The sequence below is a fragment of the Dipodomys merriami genome, unplaced genomic scaffold, assembly GCF_024711535.1.
Source record: "Dipodomys merriami isolate MVZ:Mamm:240054 unplaced genomic scaffold, mDipMer1.0.p SCAF_35, whole genome shotgun sequence".
NCBI lineage: Eukaryota > Metazoa > Chordata > Mammalia > Rodentia > Heteromyidae > Dipodomys > Dipodomys merriami.
This window is the reverse complement of record NW_027205048.1, coordinates 4,003,905-4,017,457: the sequence shown is the minus strand read 5'-3', so window position 1 is coordinate 4,017,457 and position 13,553 is coordinate 4,003,905. Positions and strand designations below refer to the sequence as shown.

Sequence of the window (13,553 nt, the reverse complement as noted above, 5' to 3'; positions counted from 1 at the left end):
ATTTTAATTGAAATATGAAATAATTTGAAATGTGCAAATGCTATAGCAGCTAAAAAAACTGCTTTTTAAGTTCTACTAGTTTTATTGCCAGCTGGGAATTATACTTGAAACACTTTTTATTTAGGTAATTTTTCAATGATGATTAGGCTATATTTTATACTCTAATTCCAAATAGTAAAGATTAAAACTAAAAAGGCAAATACTTTAAAGTAAAAACAAGCAAATTTGAAAAGTAACTATATTGAGGACCTTGTGGGAAGTGACTGCATTGAACTTTAAATTTTGTCATTTCATGGGCCCAAAATAAGAAGGAAAAAAAAAAACATGTTGGGCCAGTGAAAGCAATACAGAAAAATTACTTAACTAAAAAATACAGTGACCAACATCAAATGTTTTAAAAGTCAAATACCCTTTGCTGTAATATCACACTTTAATCTATATTTTACAATTAGAAAAACTACTACGTAAGTATTAACAGCACTAGTATTTCTCCCTGCTTCTATATACAAACTAACCAGTATAACAATTTCAGTTTTGCAAGTTGCATTTCTATTTAAATGTAGTGAAATATACATATATTGTTTATTATAAAGATCCCTTACGGTATCATCAAAATCTTTTTAAGTTTTTATTTTGGTAATTATTTTGTATAATCCTTGCTATTAAGCAAAACAAAGACTGATAAAATAGGTTTCATTTTGATCCAAACAACAATTATATACTCACAAAAATGAAAATTTCAAGTGGGCCCCAGTGGCTCATGCTTATAATTCTGGCTACTCAAGAGGCTGAGAGATCCAGGGCATCATAGCTTGAGGCCTGGCTGGCCAGAAAAGTCTGCTAGACTCCATCTCCAAAATAACCATCAAAAAGCTAGGCTAGAACCAGGTACTGGTGGCTCAAGCCTGTAATCCTCGCTACTCAGGAAGCTGAGAACTAAGGATAGAGGTTGAAGCCAGGAAAGCTTTGAACAAGAAAGTCTGTAAGACTCTTATCTCCCAATTAACCACCAAAAAGCCAGAATTAGAGCTGTGTGGCTCAAGTAGTAGAGCAACAGCCTTGAGCTTTGAAAAAGCTCAGGGACAGAGCCCAAGCCCTGAGATCAATCCCTAGTTGCAGCACAAAAACAAAAAGGCCAGGTTGAAGATATCACTTCAGTGGAAGAGCACAAACTGAGTGAGCAAGGTTCTTAGTCCAACTCCTAATATTGTAAAATATATAAGAAATCACTACAATTTCAGTTTATCTGAAGTTTATTCCTTATCATTCCTTTTTTTCCCCCCTCTCATTCCCTCATGGAAGAACTTTTCCATAGTAATTTTTGGTGATACTTGGATCTGAAATCAGCCTTGCACTTAGCTAGGTAAGCATACTACAATGCCTCTAGTCCTTCTTTTGCACTATTTTTTTAAGTTTTAGCAAATAATGATTTTACTATAACAAAGCTGAAATATAGAAACAGAAAAAGGCAAAAGAGAAGATAAAAACTTTCCTGTTCCTTACATAGAAAACAGAAGTTACAGCTGGTCGCTGATAGGTCACACCTGTAATCCTAACTACTCAGGAGGCTGAGACCTGACAACTCCAGTTCAAAGCCAGCCCAAGCAGCAAAGTCCATGAGATTCTTATTTCCAATTAACCACCCAAAAAGCAGAAATGGCACTGTGGCTCAAAGTGGTAGAGTACTAGCCTTGAGCAAAAAAAGTTTAAGCACCCAGGCCTAAGTTCAAGCCCCACAATCAATCACCAAAAAAAAGGCAAGTTAAAGACTGAAAATGGTGATTCTTATTACAGTCTTTAAAACTTTTGTGCTGGGAGAATATAAGAGGTCCTGTGTAGGGCTGGGAATGTAGCTTAGTGGTAGAGTGTTGCCTAGTATGCATTAAGCCCTAGGTTCAATTCCTCAGTACCAGGACTGGCACCAAAAAAATAAATAAATAATAAAAAGAGGTCCTGTCTTCTAGTAACTCCTAAACCTTAAACAATTCTGGATGGGTAAGATGGTGAAACCTACCTACACCCCAAAATACACTGATTATTTTTGAGACAGGGTCTCACTCCCTGACCAGGTCACTCTTAAGACTGCAATCCTCCTGGTTTTCACTTCCTGCCATAGGTGGGTGATCATTTCTACTATTGAGAACGAGTTTCAAGACTACTAGGCAGACCTGGAACCAAATTGCAATCCTCCTGATCTTAGCCTTCTAGTCATCTTTCTGACTTAGATTAATCCTAGGTTTACTAATGGAGGATACTGGAATCAAATTTCCATGTTTAATTATTCTCCATTCATTCCAACTTTTTTCATCATCCAGAAATGACTTAAATTATCAGGATCTTAACCAAAACTCCCATTACTCAGAAGTTAGTCAAACCTCCAAACAGAACCAAAATTCTACCATAGACACAAGTTTACAGACTCATGTTAGTCCCTATCTGCATGCTGAAGATGCAGACATGAAATAAAGCCAATCTACTCCAGTACTCAAAGAAAGCTAAAGAGAACTCTCCAAGCCATACCTACGAAAATACTAAAATTCTGTCCATATTTTAACAAATGTTACCAAACGTGTATATATTATTCTTCACAGAAGACCTAACTAGATCCATTAGATAAGTATGATAAATTTCTGACCACTTTAAAACAAAGTGGCTGCACAACATAACTATGAAAAACATCAGTGTATACCATATTCTGCCAGAAATAGATTAAAAGTTCTGCCCCCAGAAAGTAAGTCAACACAAGAGAAAAGTATCAACCTAAAGAAAAGTGGAGTTTGTCCTCATCATTACTTTGTAAATACATATATATTATATACACTATATAATATTTACATGCACCATAAAATACAACAGTATAATTCTCTGATTTCTAGAACAAGAAATTCATAGTACAAAAACCAGACAATTTGTTCTCTATGTGTTCCTATGCACACAGTATATATACCAACCTTTCTTTGGTAGTCCCCTTCCTTTCCCAGATCTGGATCGCCTATCTAGCAACCTTCCCTTTGGACTGGTCGGCACGGTTACTCCACTCCTAACTGCTTCACTTCCGTTATCACTGACTGAATCTCCTCTGCCAGAGTCCCGGGATGAGTTTTTCCGTAGTCGTCTTTTTGCCTTGGCATTAATTCTAGCTTCATTAATGGAGGATGCAGAAATCCAATTTCCATTTATTTCATTCTTTATTTCCTCAGTCCCAGCATTTTCTTCATCACCAGAAAAGAGAGAATCACTTAAATTATCAGGATCTTAAAGAGAAAAAAAAAATGAAGAATGAAATTAATTTAAGCATCTACTTTTATTCCAGGTATAATCCAGATGTAATTTTGATTAGGGTGAATACATGAAGTTACCATTTTTGTAGGTTAGTAACATAATTTCATATGGTACGACCTAATAAATAACAAGGTGATTACTTTTCCTATTACCAAAGAAACTAAATAAATTTTAATGTACAAGGTTTCCTGGGGAAAAAAGTTACCTCCCACGTTGAATTAAAAAAAATCTATGTTAAGCCAGGAGCCAGTGGCTCACACCTGTAATCCTAGCTACTCAGGAGGCTGAGATCTGAGGATCATGGTTTAAAGCCAGCCCAGGCAGGAAAAGTCTGTGAGACTCTTATCTCCAATTAACCACCAGAAAACCAGAAGTGGCGCTATGGCTCAAGTTGTAGAGCGCTCACCTTGAGCTGAAGAGCTCAGGGACAGCACCCAGGTCCAGAGTTCAAGCCCATGACCAACCAAAAAAAAAAAATCTATGTTAATATAAGAAACAAAAAACAATTAAGACTTTAGTGAGAAGAGAATTGAGTAACAGGGAATATTAAGACAAGAATCTTGAGAAAAACTAGTATTTACAGAATGTTTACTACTTATTAGGCATTGTACCAGATACCATCATTTACCAATAAGCTCAGCAAGTATTGTACAATTTATACAGACAAGAAACTAAGGTTCAGAATATTCAAATGGTTTCTCATATATTCCCTGCTGATTTACAGATACTCAGAAAATATTAGTAATCCAAAGAATCTAGAAGACTTTGGCAAACAAGTGATTTTGTGTGTATGTGTAATTATATATGATTATATTTAGATATATGATTGTTCCATTATCATATTTATTGATATGGGTTTTCTTAATAAAGCCATTATCTACAAGTCCTAACTCATCTCACAAACTTTCTGTTTTCTGGAAAAAAAATTTTTTTTTGGGTCCGGTCGTGGGGCCTGAACTCTGGACCTGGGCACTGTCCCTCAGCTCTTCAGCTCAAGGCTAGCCCTCTACCACTTGAGCCACAGCGCCACTTCCAGCTTTTTTCTTTTTGCTTATGTGGTGCTGAGGAATCGAACCCAGGGCCTCAGGCATGCAAGGCAAGCGCTCTACCTCTGAGCCACCTTCCCAGCCCCAAACCTACCTCAGGATGGCATATTATCCTCTGAAAGACAGCAACACATTTTGGAGTTCTCAGTGGTTCCTCCTTAGAATGTCATCCTCACTTGCTCTTTTAGTTGTGACAATCCTTTAGGACATACTTCAAATCTTACTTGCTAACAACTCTAGCCACAATAACACTAATGCTCATACACAGAAACCGATTTGTTATTTCTTTCAGAAGCAGTCTTGTTTTTCCAACAAGGTCATAGACTAAAATAATGACTACAATGTTCTTTGTATATCACCAGCATGTAAAGTAGAGTATCCTTCATTCTGTAAGGTCAAATGCCCATAGGGATCACACAGAGACATAGTTTTCTGTGAAAACATTTTTTACTTTGTGCCAATACTGGGGCTTGAACTCAGGATCACATGCTCTCAATGATGCTTTTACTCTCAGCTATTGCTCTACCACTTGAGCATATCTCCAGCCCAGCATTTTTCTGGTTAACTGAAGTTGAATATCTTGGATTTTCCTACCTGGGCTTGCTTTGAACTGTGATACTAAGATCTCAGCCTCCTGAGTAACCAGGAACTACTTGGGCCTAGTTGTGAATGTAAGTTAGAAAGGCTATTTATTGAGCTAGTTACCAATGCACCAGACTTTTGTTCAGTGCAACTCAAGTAAAAAGCTGAATCATTCAAATATAATTACAATATATCATGTCTACAAATAGGCTTTAACATGTTAAAAGACATGTTGAAACTAAACATTGTAATTAATCTATTAAAAAGAGGTGCTAACTTGAGCTGAAGAGCTGAGGGACAGTGCCCAGGCCCAGAGTTTAGGCCCCACGACCGGACCCCAAAAAAAAAAAAAGAGGTACTAAAACCTTTACAATTCTTGACAAAGTATAAAAGGAAAAAAAACACAGTGGTACTCAAAAAGACAAGTAAACATTAGTTGTATTCAAATTTCTTTTTTCTTTTTTTAGTGGTACTAGGGTTTCAGTTCAGGGCCTTAAACTTGCTGAGCTGGTACTGTACCACTTGAGCCATGTTCCCAGACGGTTTTTTGATGCTATTTTGAGGTAGGATCTCTCGAACTTTTTGATGCTCAGGCTAGAATATCCAGATATTAGCCTTCTGAGTAGACAGAATTACAGGAGTGAGCCACTGGCTCCACACCTCAAATTATCTCATTACATTTCTATGGAAGTCTCCCTGACTATAGTCTTCAAATATTTCTCCAAACTACCAACTGCTTCTAAACATACCATAAATGAAAACTCTGAAATGTTTCCCATTATCTCACAGTAATCGTAAACCTTACCATATAACTTAAAGTAATTTATGATCCATTCATGATCCTGCTTACTCCATCAGAATCACTGCTAACAACTCTTACATCCAAACTTCAAAGCTTATATCTGACTTCTTAAGGAGGAGGTAGAGGGATTAGTTTGGTAGAATACAGAATATACTAGAAAAGGTTAAGCATAAGCCGGGCGCTGGTGGCTCACGCCTGTAATCCTAGCTACTCAGGAGGCTGAGATCTGAGGATCTTGGTTCAAAGCCAGCCCAGGCAAGAAAGACTGTGAGACTCCTATCTCCAATAAACCACCAGAAAACCGGAAGTGGCGCTGTAGCTCAAGTGGTAGAGCGCTAGCCTTGAGCTGAAGAGCTGAGGGACAGCGCCCAGGCCCAGAGTTCAAGCCCCACAAACGACCAAAAAAAAAAAAGAAAGAAAGAAAAGGTTAAGCATAAAAGGAGGAGAGGAGCTAAGAAAATTTACAATAATTCATTCAAAAAGTAATTTGAAATTGGCAACGCTAGAGTTAATAGTATGTTTTCCTTAAAAAAAAAAAAAGAAGAGCTTTAAAGCAGATGACTCAGATGTGAAAAGAGGAATAGAATAATAATGTTGTCCAAGTTTGTAGAGTGGTTGGAAACTGGTGTGTGAGACTTCATCAGAACTAAACTAGTAGTTGTCTCACAATTGGTAGTAGTCATTGTACTTTGTTAATAACAGTTAATATCATAACCTACTAGGTATTAAGTTCTGTGCTACCTGTACATACTAGACCCTTACACATAATACTACAGCAATTAAGCCATGTGAAAATATTAAGTTCACTATTGTTCTCCATTCTATACTATTACAACCAAGAATGCACACAAGATATGAAAAGACAGGAAGAAAAACAAAGACATCTGAATTTACATGAAAACAAAACTTACAAATCTGATCTTAAAAATATGGTCTACTTTCTTAGACTATTGAAGATAGTTTTGCTATTATCTTTTCTTAAAATATAAAATGCCAGCCAGGCGCTGGTGGCTCACGCCTGTAATCCTAGCTACTCAGGAGGCTGAGATCTGAGGATCGCAGTTCTAAGCCAGCCCGGGCAGGAGAGACCGTGAGACTCCTATCTCCAATAAACCACCAGAAAACCGGAAGTGGCGCTGTAGCTCAAGTGGTAGAGCGCTCGCCTTGAGCTGAAGAGCTGAGGGACAGCTCCCAGGCCCAGAGTTCAAGCCCCACGACCGACAAAATATATATATATATATATATATATATATATATATATAAAATGCCTGAAGTTTGCTCACAAAACAGTCAAGGTTTAAGATAATACTTACCTGTGGGGTTCACATTCAGTATCTGCTCATTTTCTACATCCATTGTTCCTTAATTTCACTTGCACTGATTAAACAAATTACCAAATTGAAGTCTTCCTTTAGAATCTATTTTAAAAAAACAAAAGTTTCAATGTCTCCTAAACTGATATAATTATGGCAAATCAAACTTATTTAAGCATTAAGTAAAAAAATTCTTTTAAAAAATGCACGTCTGTAAGCTTTCTTTTTTTTAGTACCATCGTTCAAACTCAGGGCCTTATGCTTATTAAGAAGGTGATTTTACCACTTGAGCCACACTCCAATCATTTTATTTCAGATTGGGTCTTACGCCTTTCCCAGGACCAGCCTTGCACCATAATCAGTCTACTTCCACCTCCTAAGTAGCTCAGATAACAGGTACAAGTCACTGCCCCCAGCCAAATGACAGAAATTTTTTTTTAATTATGGCTTAAATTCAGAGCCTCATGTTCTTACTTCATTGCAAAAGGCTGGCAAATCTACTATCTGAGCCATACTTCCTCTTCTTAAGCTTTCAATTCTTGATTACAAACTAATATTTCGTTCCAGGTTTCTTTTTTTGTCTATAACACTTTATTATCTTTAAATAGTTACACAAAGGGATTTCAACTCAACATGTTCCAAATTTCTTGAGAAGTTCATCTAAGACCAAACAAAATGTGTCTATGTCCTCCTAAAACTTGGAATTAAATCACAGATTTTCCATATATGTTTGTTAAAGAAACATTCATATATATGTATAGACATGTATATGAGTGTATGTGTATATACGTATATACACATACACACACAATATTTCCCAACTTTTTAGGAACAGTAAGTCTCAAAATAAATATGATGAACATATACAGTGATGTAACTATTGGACTGTTTTCTACCAGTATAATAAACATAAACAATAGTTTTCATTAATCAAAAATTATGACATGATTGTATTTTTCACACTACAGCCTATCTGAAAATAAATGAATCTTCCACTTCATTATCTAAGATTCTATATGATTGTTGTTATACATGACTTTGAGACCAAGAGAAAAAAAATTTAAATCAGCTTTGTCCATAACGAACATTAATAGTTTTATAATATGAAAAAATGATCTTTTTGTCTCAGCTGGTACTCTACCACTTGAGCCATGCCTCCCACCTGGCTTTTTTGCTGGTTATTTAGAAATAGTCTTAAAAACTTTTCTGTCCAGAATGGCTTCAAACCACAATCCTCCAGATCTTAGCCTCCTGAGAAAAACCTATTATTTAAAAAGAAACATTTAAACTATTGGAAAGGAGTAAGATATGGGCATGATGCAATCTTGGCTGTAATCACAGTATTCAGAAAGTAAAGACAAGTCATAATTCAAGGCTAGCTTGTGCTACACAGTGAGTCCAAGGTTACCTTGATACCTCCACTCAAAGAAGCGGGGAGGGGCCCTTGGAATTGCTTTGTGGTATAGTACTTGCCTAAGAGACCTTGGGCTCAATCTCCAGCAACCCAAAATAAATACATAAATAAAATAAATACATAGCATCTTAGTACTATAGGCCTTAGTTTCAAAATTGCTTAAAATCATTAATATTGGGTTGAAATCATTTAGCCAATTACCTAAGTGATACAGATCCAATGTTATTAATGAAGTACATTTTAAAATATATCACTAGAGCTGGGCACCAATGGCTCACATCTATTAACTCTAGCTACTCAGGAGGCTGAGAGCTGAGGTTTAAAAGAGCCTATTAAAATCCAATTAACCATAAAAAGCCGGAAATGGAGCTGTGGCTCAAGTGGTAGAGTGCTAGCCTCGAGCAAAAAAGCCCAGAGACCGCATCCCTGCTCTGAGATCAAGCCTCAGTTCCAGGGCACATGCACAGGCATGCATGCACAGGCACACACACACACAATCACTAGACATCATAGCCAGTAAGATTTGGATTCTCCAGAAATACTCTTTAAACAAATTATACTTCGACATGATAAATTAAACAGGATTCTAAACATTCACACAGTGAGACCAAAGGAGAATATTCTTAGGAGAAGATGACAAAGGCTCACTAGCTCTTTGTACATAATCATATAAAATAATGTTTATCGAAATGAATTCAAAGAAATGGAAACAAAAGGTTTTTTATTTTACTTTTCGTATCTTTTATTTCTGTACTTTTTGTCTTGTATGTAAATTTATATATTTGGGGGAGGGGAAGGGAAGCATAGAAAGGGTAGGACAAAGGGTGAACTAATTCATCGGTGATACTCACTAGATACTATGTTGAAAATGAACTTGTGGGGGAAGGGAGTTGGGAGGGAAAAAACCTGGGAGAAAATAAGGGAAGAGGTGACACTATTCATTAAAAATTAATATTCCTTAAATAATGATTTAACCTGTTTTATTATTTAAGTAAGAGATTGGCCTTATGGTCTTCAAATTATTTACACTTATTTCATTAAAAGTGTGCTGAACTTTTAGATATAAAATGCACAGTTTAGTGATAATTTTTAATAAATTACAGAAAAGTACATATCCCACTCCACGTCATTTTAAGAAAAAAATGACACATCATGACTCTTGGTACTCAAAGGTGAAACTTTTAACAACATATATATCTATCATTACTTGTTAAGTTTATAGCCTTTTCTCAAAGAAAACAAAGTATTATTCTACGACCAAAACAACCACATTATAGTATAATACTTTACTAATATACTACTACATTCCTTTAGAAACTAGAAAATAGTAAAATTGTTATCTAATTCTATTCAAAATAAACTGAGAGCCAGGCACCAGAGGCTTAAATCTATACCCCTAGCTACTCAGGAGACTGAGTCCTGAAGGATTTTATGGTTTGAAGCCAGCCTAGGCATCAAATAGCCAAATAACCAACAAAATGCCAAACTGGAGTTACAGCTCAAGTGGTAGAACACCAGTCATGACCCAGAAAGATGAGTGGGGACACTGAGTTCAAGCCCCAGCACCAAAAGAAAAAAAACCCCAAAACTGATGTTACTTTATGCAATCATTTTTCACTATTATAATTCTAAACAACTCTACACTTAGGAAAAATAAACCTTAAATTTTTGTATACTGATTCACACAGATATATAAACAAGAACAGTACATATTTAATATTCTTCACAGCTGAAAATGCCACATTCATTTTCTTTTTTTTTCTTTTTTGGTCGGTCGTGGGGCTTGAACTCTGGGCTTGGGCCCTGTCCCCGCGCTCTTCAGCTCAAGGTGAGCACTCTACCGCCTGAGCCACAGCTCCACTTCTGGTTTCCTAGTGGTTTATTGGAGATAAGAGTCTCATGGACTTTCCTGCCTGGGCTGGCTTTGAACCAAGATCCTCAGATCTCAGCCTCCTGAGTAGCGAGGATTACAGGCATGAGCCACAGGCGCCTGGCTGCCACATTCATTTTCTGTGCATGAATTACTTATGCACAAAAAGGGATAAAGCAGCATGTGATATATATTTGAGGTTTTTGTTGTTTATTGGGTTTGGGTTCCTGGTGCTTGAACTCAGAGCCTGGGCATTGTCTCTGAGCTTTTGTGTTCCCAGCTAGTTAGTGGTCTACCACCCTAAGCCAAAGTGCCATTTCTGGTTCTGTTTGTTTGTTGTTTTGGTAGTTAACTGGAGAAAAGAGTCTCAGGGCTGGCTTGGAACCCCAATGCTCAGATCTCTCAGCCTCTTGAGTAACTAGGATTCAGGCTTCAGCCACAGACATCTGGCTATGTTTGAGATGTTTAACTAGTTACATTAAAAATATTTTCCAATCTTGATGCAATGTAACTGAGAATATTTTCTGCAGAACCTAATAAAGGAAATTATTTTAGCTGATTATAAGGCCCTTATAATTCAAAATGAATTTTACATGAATCATGTACCTCACAAGACAATCTTGAGGTAGGTGTTCCACTCTGCACCAGCAACAACTTCAGAGAAGGTAGATATTCTGTCCAAGGAGAAACAGATGCACAATGGAAAAATCAGAACTACTATCAGATCTCGTATTTCCAGTACAAGAGAAATGTATTAAAATACAGACCTCTATTGTCAAATTTTTAAAAACTGCTTCCCAAATACTATTATACGGAAGACATTCAGTTGGTCAAAGAAAACTATCAGGCAATGATGACCACTGATCACTTACTAAATGTGTAATTACATAATCATAATAAATAGTCCTGTCTTTAAAAATCGGAAGCTCATCAAGAACTCAGTCACATTTGATACCAACAGTCTTTGAAAGATTAAAGATATGTCCACATTTTCATTCTCTTCATAGTAGGCTTTTCCCCACCTTAAAGATTTTACTCCCAACTTAAAAATGGAAGACAAAAAAATATATTAAAAACCCCATTTCCTTCTTACTAATCTAGAAAAGTTAATTTTTAATGAGAATGCAAAAGTATACACACAGTCAGAAAAATCTAAGCCTGAAATTAAATTTTTTTCAGTATATTTTCTGATTACCTCATAAATTACTCCTGACATTTTTGGAAGTTTAGACCATATGTTTAACTAGAAAATTAACTGAATTCATTTTGGGCTACAATCATATTCATTAGCCACCTTAAGTCAGCTAAAAGCACTCCACCACCATAATACAAAAAAAACTATGGAAAAATACTCAAGCAGTATTTTTTTTTCTCAATTCTAACAATTACTTTCCTTCACCTTACCACGACGAAAAGCCCGATCAAATTGGAATTCAAAGATACCCACTGAGCTATTCAGGAATTCAACACACTGGATTGCAGGAAACTTAGAAGCTTAAATACCAACAATTATATTTGGAACATATCCGCTAAAGTCTCTTTAAAAAGGGGTGGGGGGGGGTGAGATAGAGATATGGTGGTTTCTCGAAACTTAAATTACCAAGCATGCCCAGATTCTACAAAGGAACCGTGAAAACCCAAGTTTAAATTTTAAAAAACACAACAAACCCAGCCAATTCCCTGGGTACCCGGCGTGGCTGCGCGTCTCATCCCCGTGGACACCACATCTGGCGGCCACAGGGCCAGACGGGCGGCCCTGAGGTCCCCACACGACTCTGATTAGAAAATAATTAATAGTAATAACAATAATGACAACACCCCAGCAAACTCCGTGTTCGTTACAGTTCCCCATGGACACCCGCAGCGCAAAAGACACGCGTGTCCCAGAAAAGGGGGCTCCCTCCCTGCCTTTGTTCCCTGGGTACCGAAGGAGAGGGTCGCCGGCCCGAGGGGCACGGAAAGGGGAGACATGGCGGGGGGGGGGGGGGACAGCGGGGATCCCCGAAAGCCCAGCCGCGCGCGGGTCGCGGCGGCGGGGCCCGGGGTCGGGGTGGCGGCGGAGGGCGGGTGGGGGTCCGGGGAGGGGTCCAGGGCTCTCCCCGGGACTCCCGGGGGCCGGGGCCCGGAGGCGGGGAGGGCGCGCACCTTCCTCACGGGGTCTCCGCCTCCCCGCGAAGCGCCGCGCCCACCCCGGTCCCTGACGGGGGGCCCCTCGGCCGCGGGTGCCCGCGCGCCCCGGAGGTGTGGAGGAGGGGGCGGGCCCGCGAGGAGGGAAGCGGGGCCTCCTCCCTGCAGCCCCGGGCGTTGGGGACCAGCGCGAAGGGGCCCCGGCCCCCGGCGACGGACGGACGGACGAGGCGGCGCCCCCGCGCCCTGCGCTGCCCGGCCGCGGCCAGCCCGGGCCCCGGCCGCGGTCTCCACGCCCCCTCCCCTTCCCAACGTGCGGAGGCCTCGGAGGAGAGTCGTGGACGCGGAGGGGCAGACACGAGTGTCCCCCGCGTGCGAGCCGCGCCCTCCGCTACTGACCCCTCGGGCCACCGTTGCCGCCGCCGCCGCCGCCGCCGCCGCCGCTCTCCCGGCCCCGGGTCCGCCGGCCCCGACCCCCGCACCTCAGCCTCGGCCGTCGCCCCGCAGCGCCTCTGGCCCCTCTCGCTCTGTTTGTTTTTGTTTTGTTCTACCCAGTAACACGGGGGCGACAGGGCGGCGTTTATTGGCCGAGGCGAAGAGGTCGGCTGGCCAATCGTAGCGGCGGAGCTGCGGCGGAGGTGGAAAAGGGAGGGAAGTGAAACGTGGAAAGTCGGGGCGGGGCGGGACGCGCGTGCGCAGAGGCTCTCGCCGGTGGCTGATTGAAGCCTAGCGGGAAGTGTGGGTTGGGTTTGGGGGGGAGCGGGTATTGGGAGGAGCTGCAGGATGTAGACGTGTGCAGAAAGGTTTGGGGGGTGGAGGGACGGGGGAGGGCTGGGATTAGGGTGGCCTTTACCCAGCCCGAGCATTCCCATCACTTGACATTGACCAGAGTCGGCTAAAGGCAAGGCTTTGGGCTTCCTGGGGATCCCTACTTCTATTTCTGGACACAATTCAAGAGAAAAGCCCCAACCTCTAAGTCTCCCGCCAGCGGGTGCTCACGCCGTGGCTCTTACCCTGGTGCAGACCCGCTAAGACGTTCACCCAATGAATGCCCATAGCCTTGGGGATTAAAAATGGTTCCATGCAGAGACTCAAAAAACGATCAAGTCCCTTTGGC

The 13,553-nt window shown here is 40.2% G+C and overlaps 1 protein-coding gene across 4 annotated transcripts in view; it reads right to left on the bottom strand.

Moving 5' to 3' along the window:
- The window catches only part of Pdcd4 (programmed cell death 4), a 30,846-nt gene extending 17,857 nt beyond the window's left edge, over window positions 1-12,989 (bottom strand). For 2 of the 4 annotated variants that reach the window (XM_069987973.1, XM_069987976.1), the window contains exons 1-4: window positions 12,836-12,925; window positions 10,916-10,983; window positions 7,026-7,130; window positions 2,952-3,254 (exon numbers count right to left, since the gene is read on the bottom strand). In XM_069987973.1, the coding sequence (XP_069844074.1) occupies window positions 2,952-3,254; window positions 7,026-7,068 (346 nt within the window). In that variant the 5' untranslated portion in view covers window positions 7,069-7,130; window positions 10,916-10,983; window positions 12,836-12,925. Of the gene's footprint in view, window positions 1-2,951; window positions 3,255-7,025; window positions 7,131-10,915; window positions 10,984-12,454; window positions 12,475-12,835 lie in introns of those variants that run through there. The other 2 variants (XM_069987974.1, XM_069987975.1) reach the window with 2 other exon arrangements.
- Window positions 12,990-13,553: the final 564 nt, after the last annotated feature.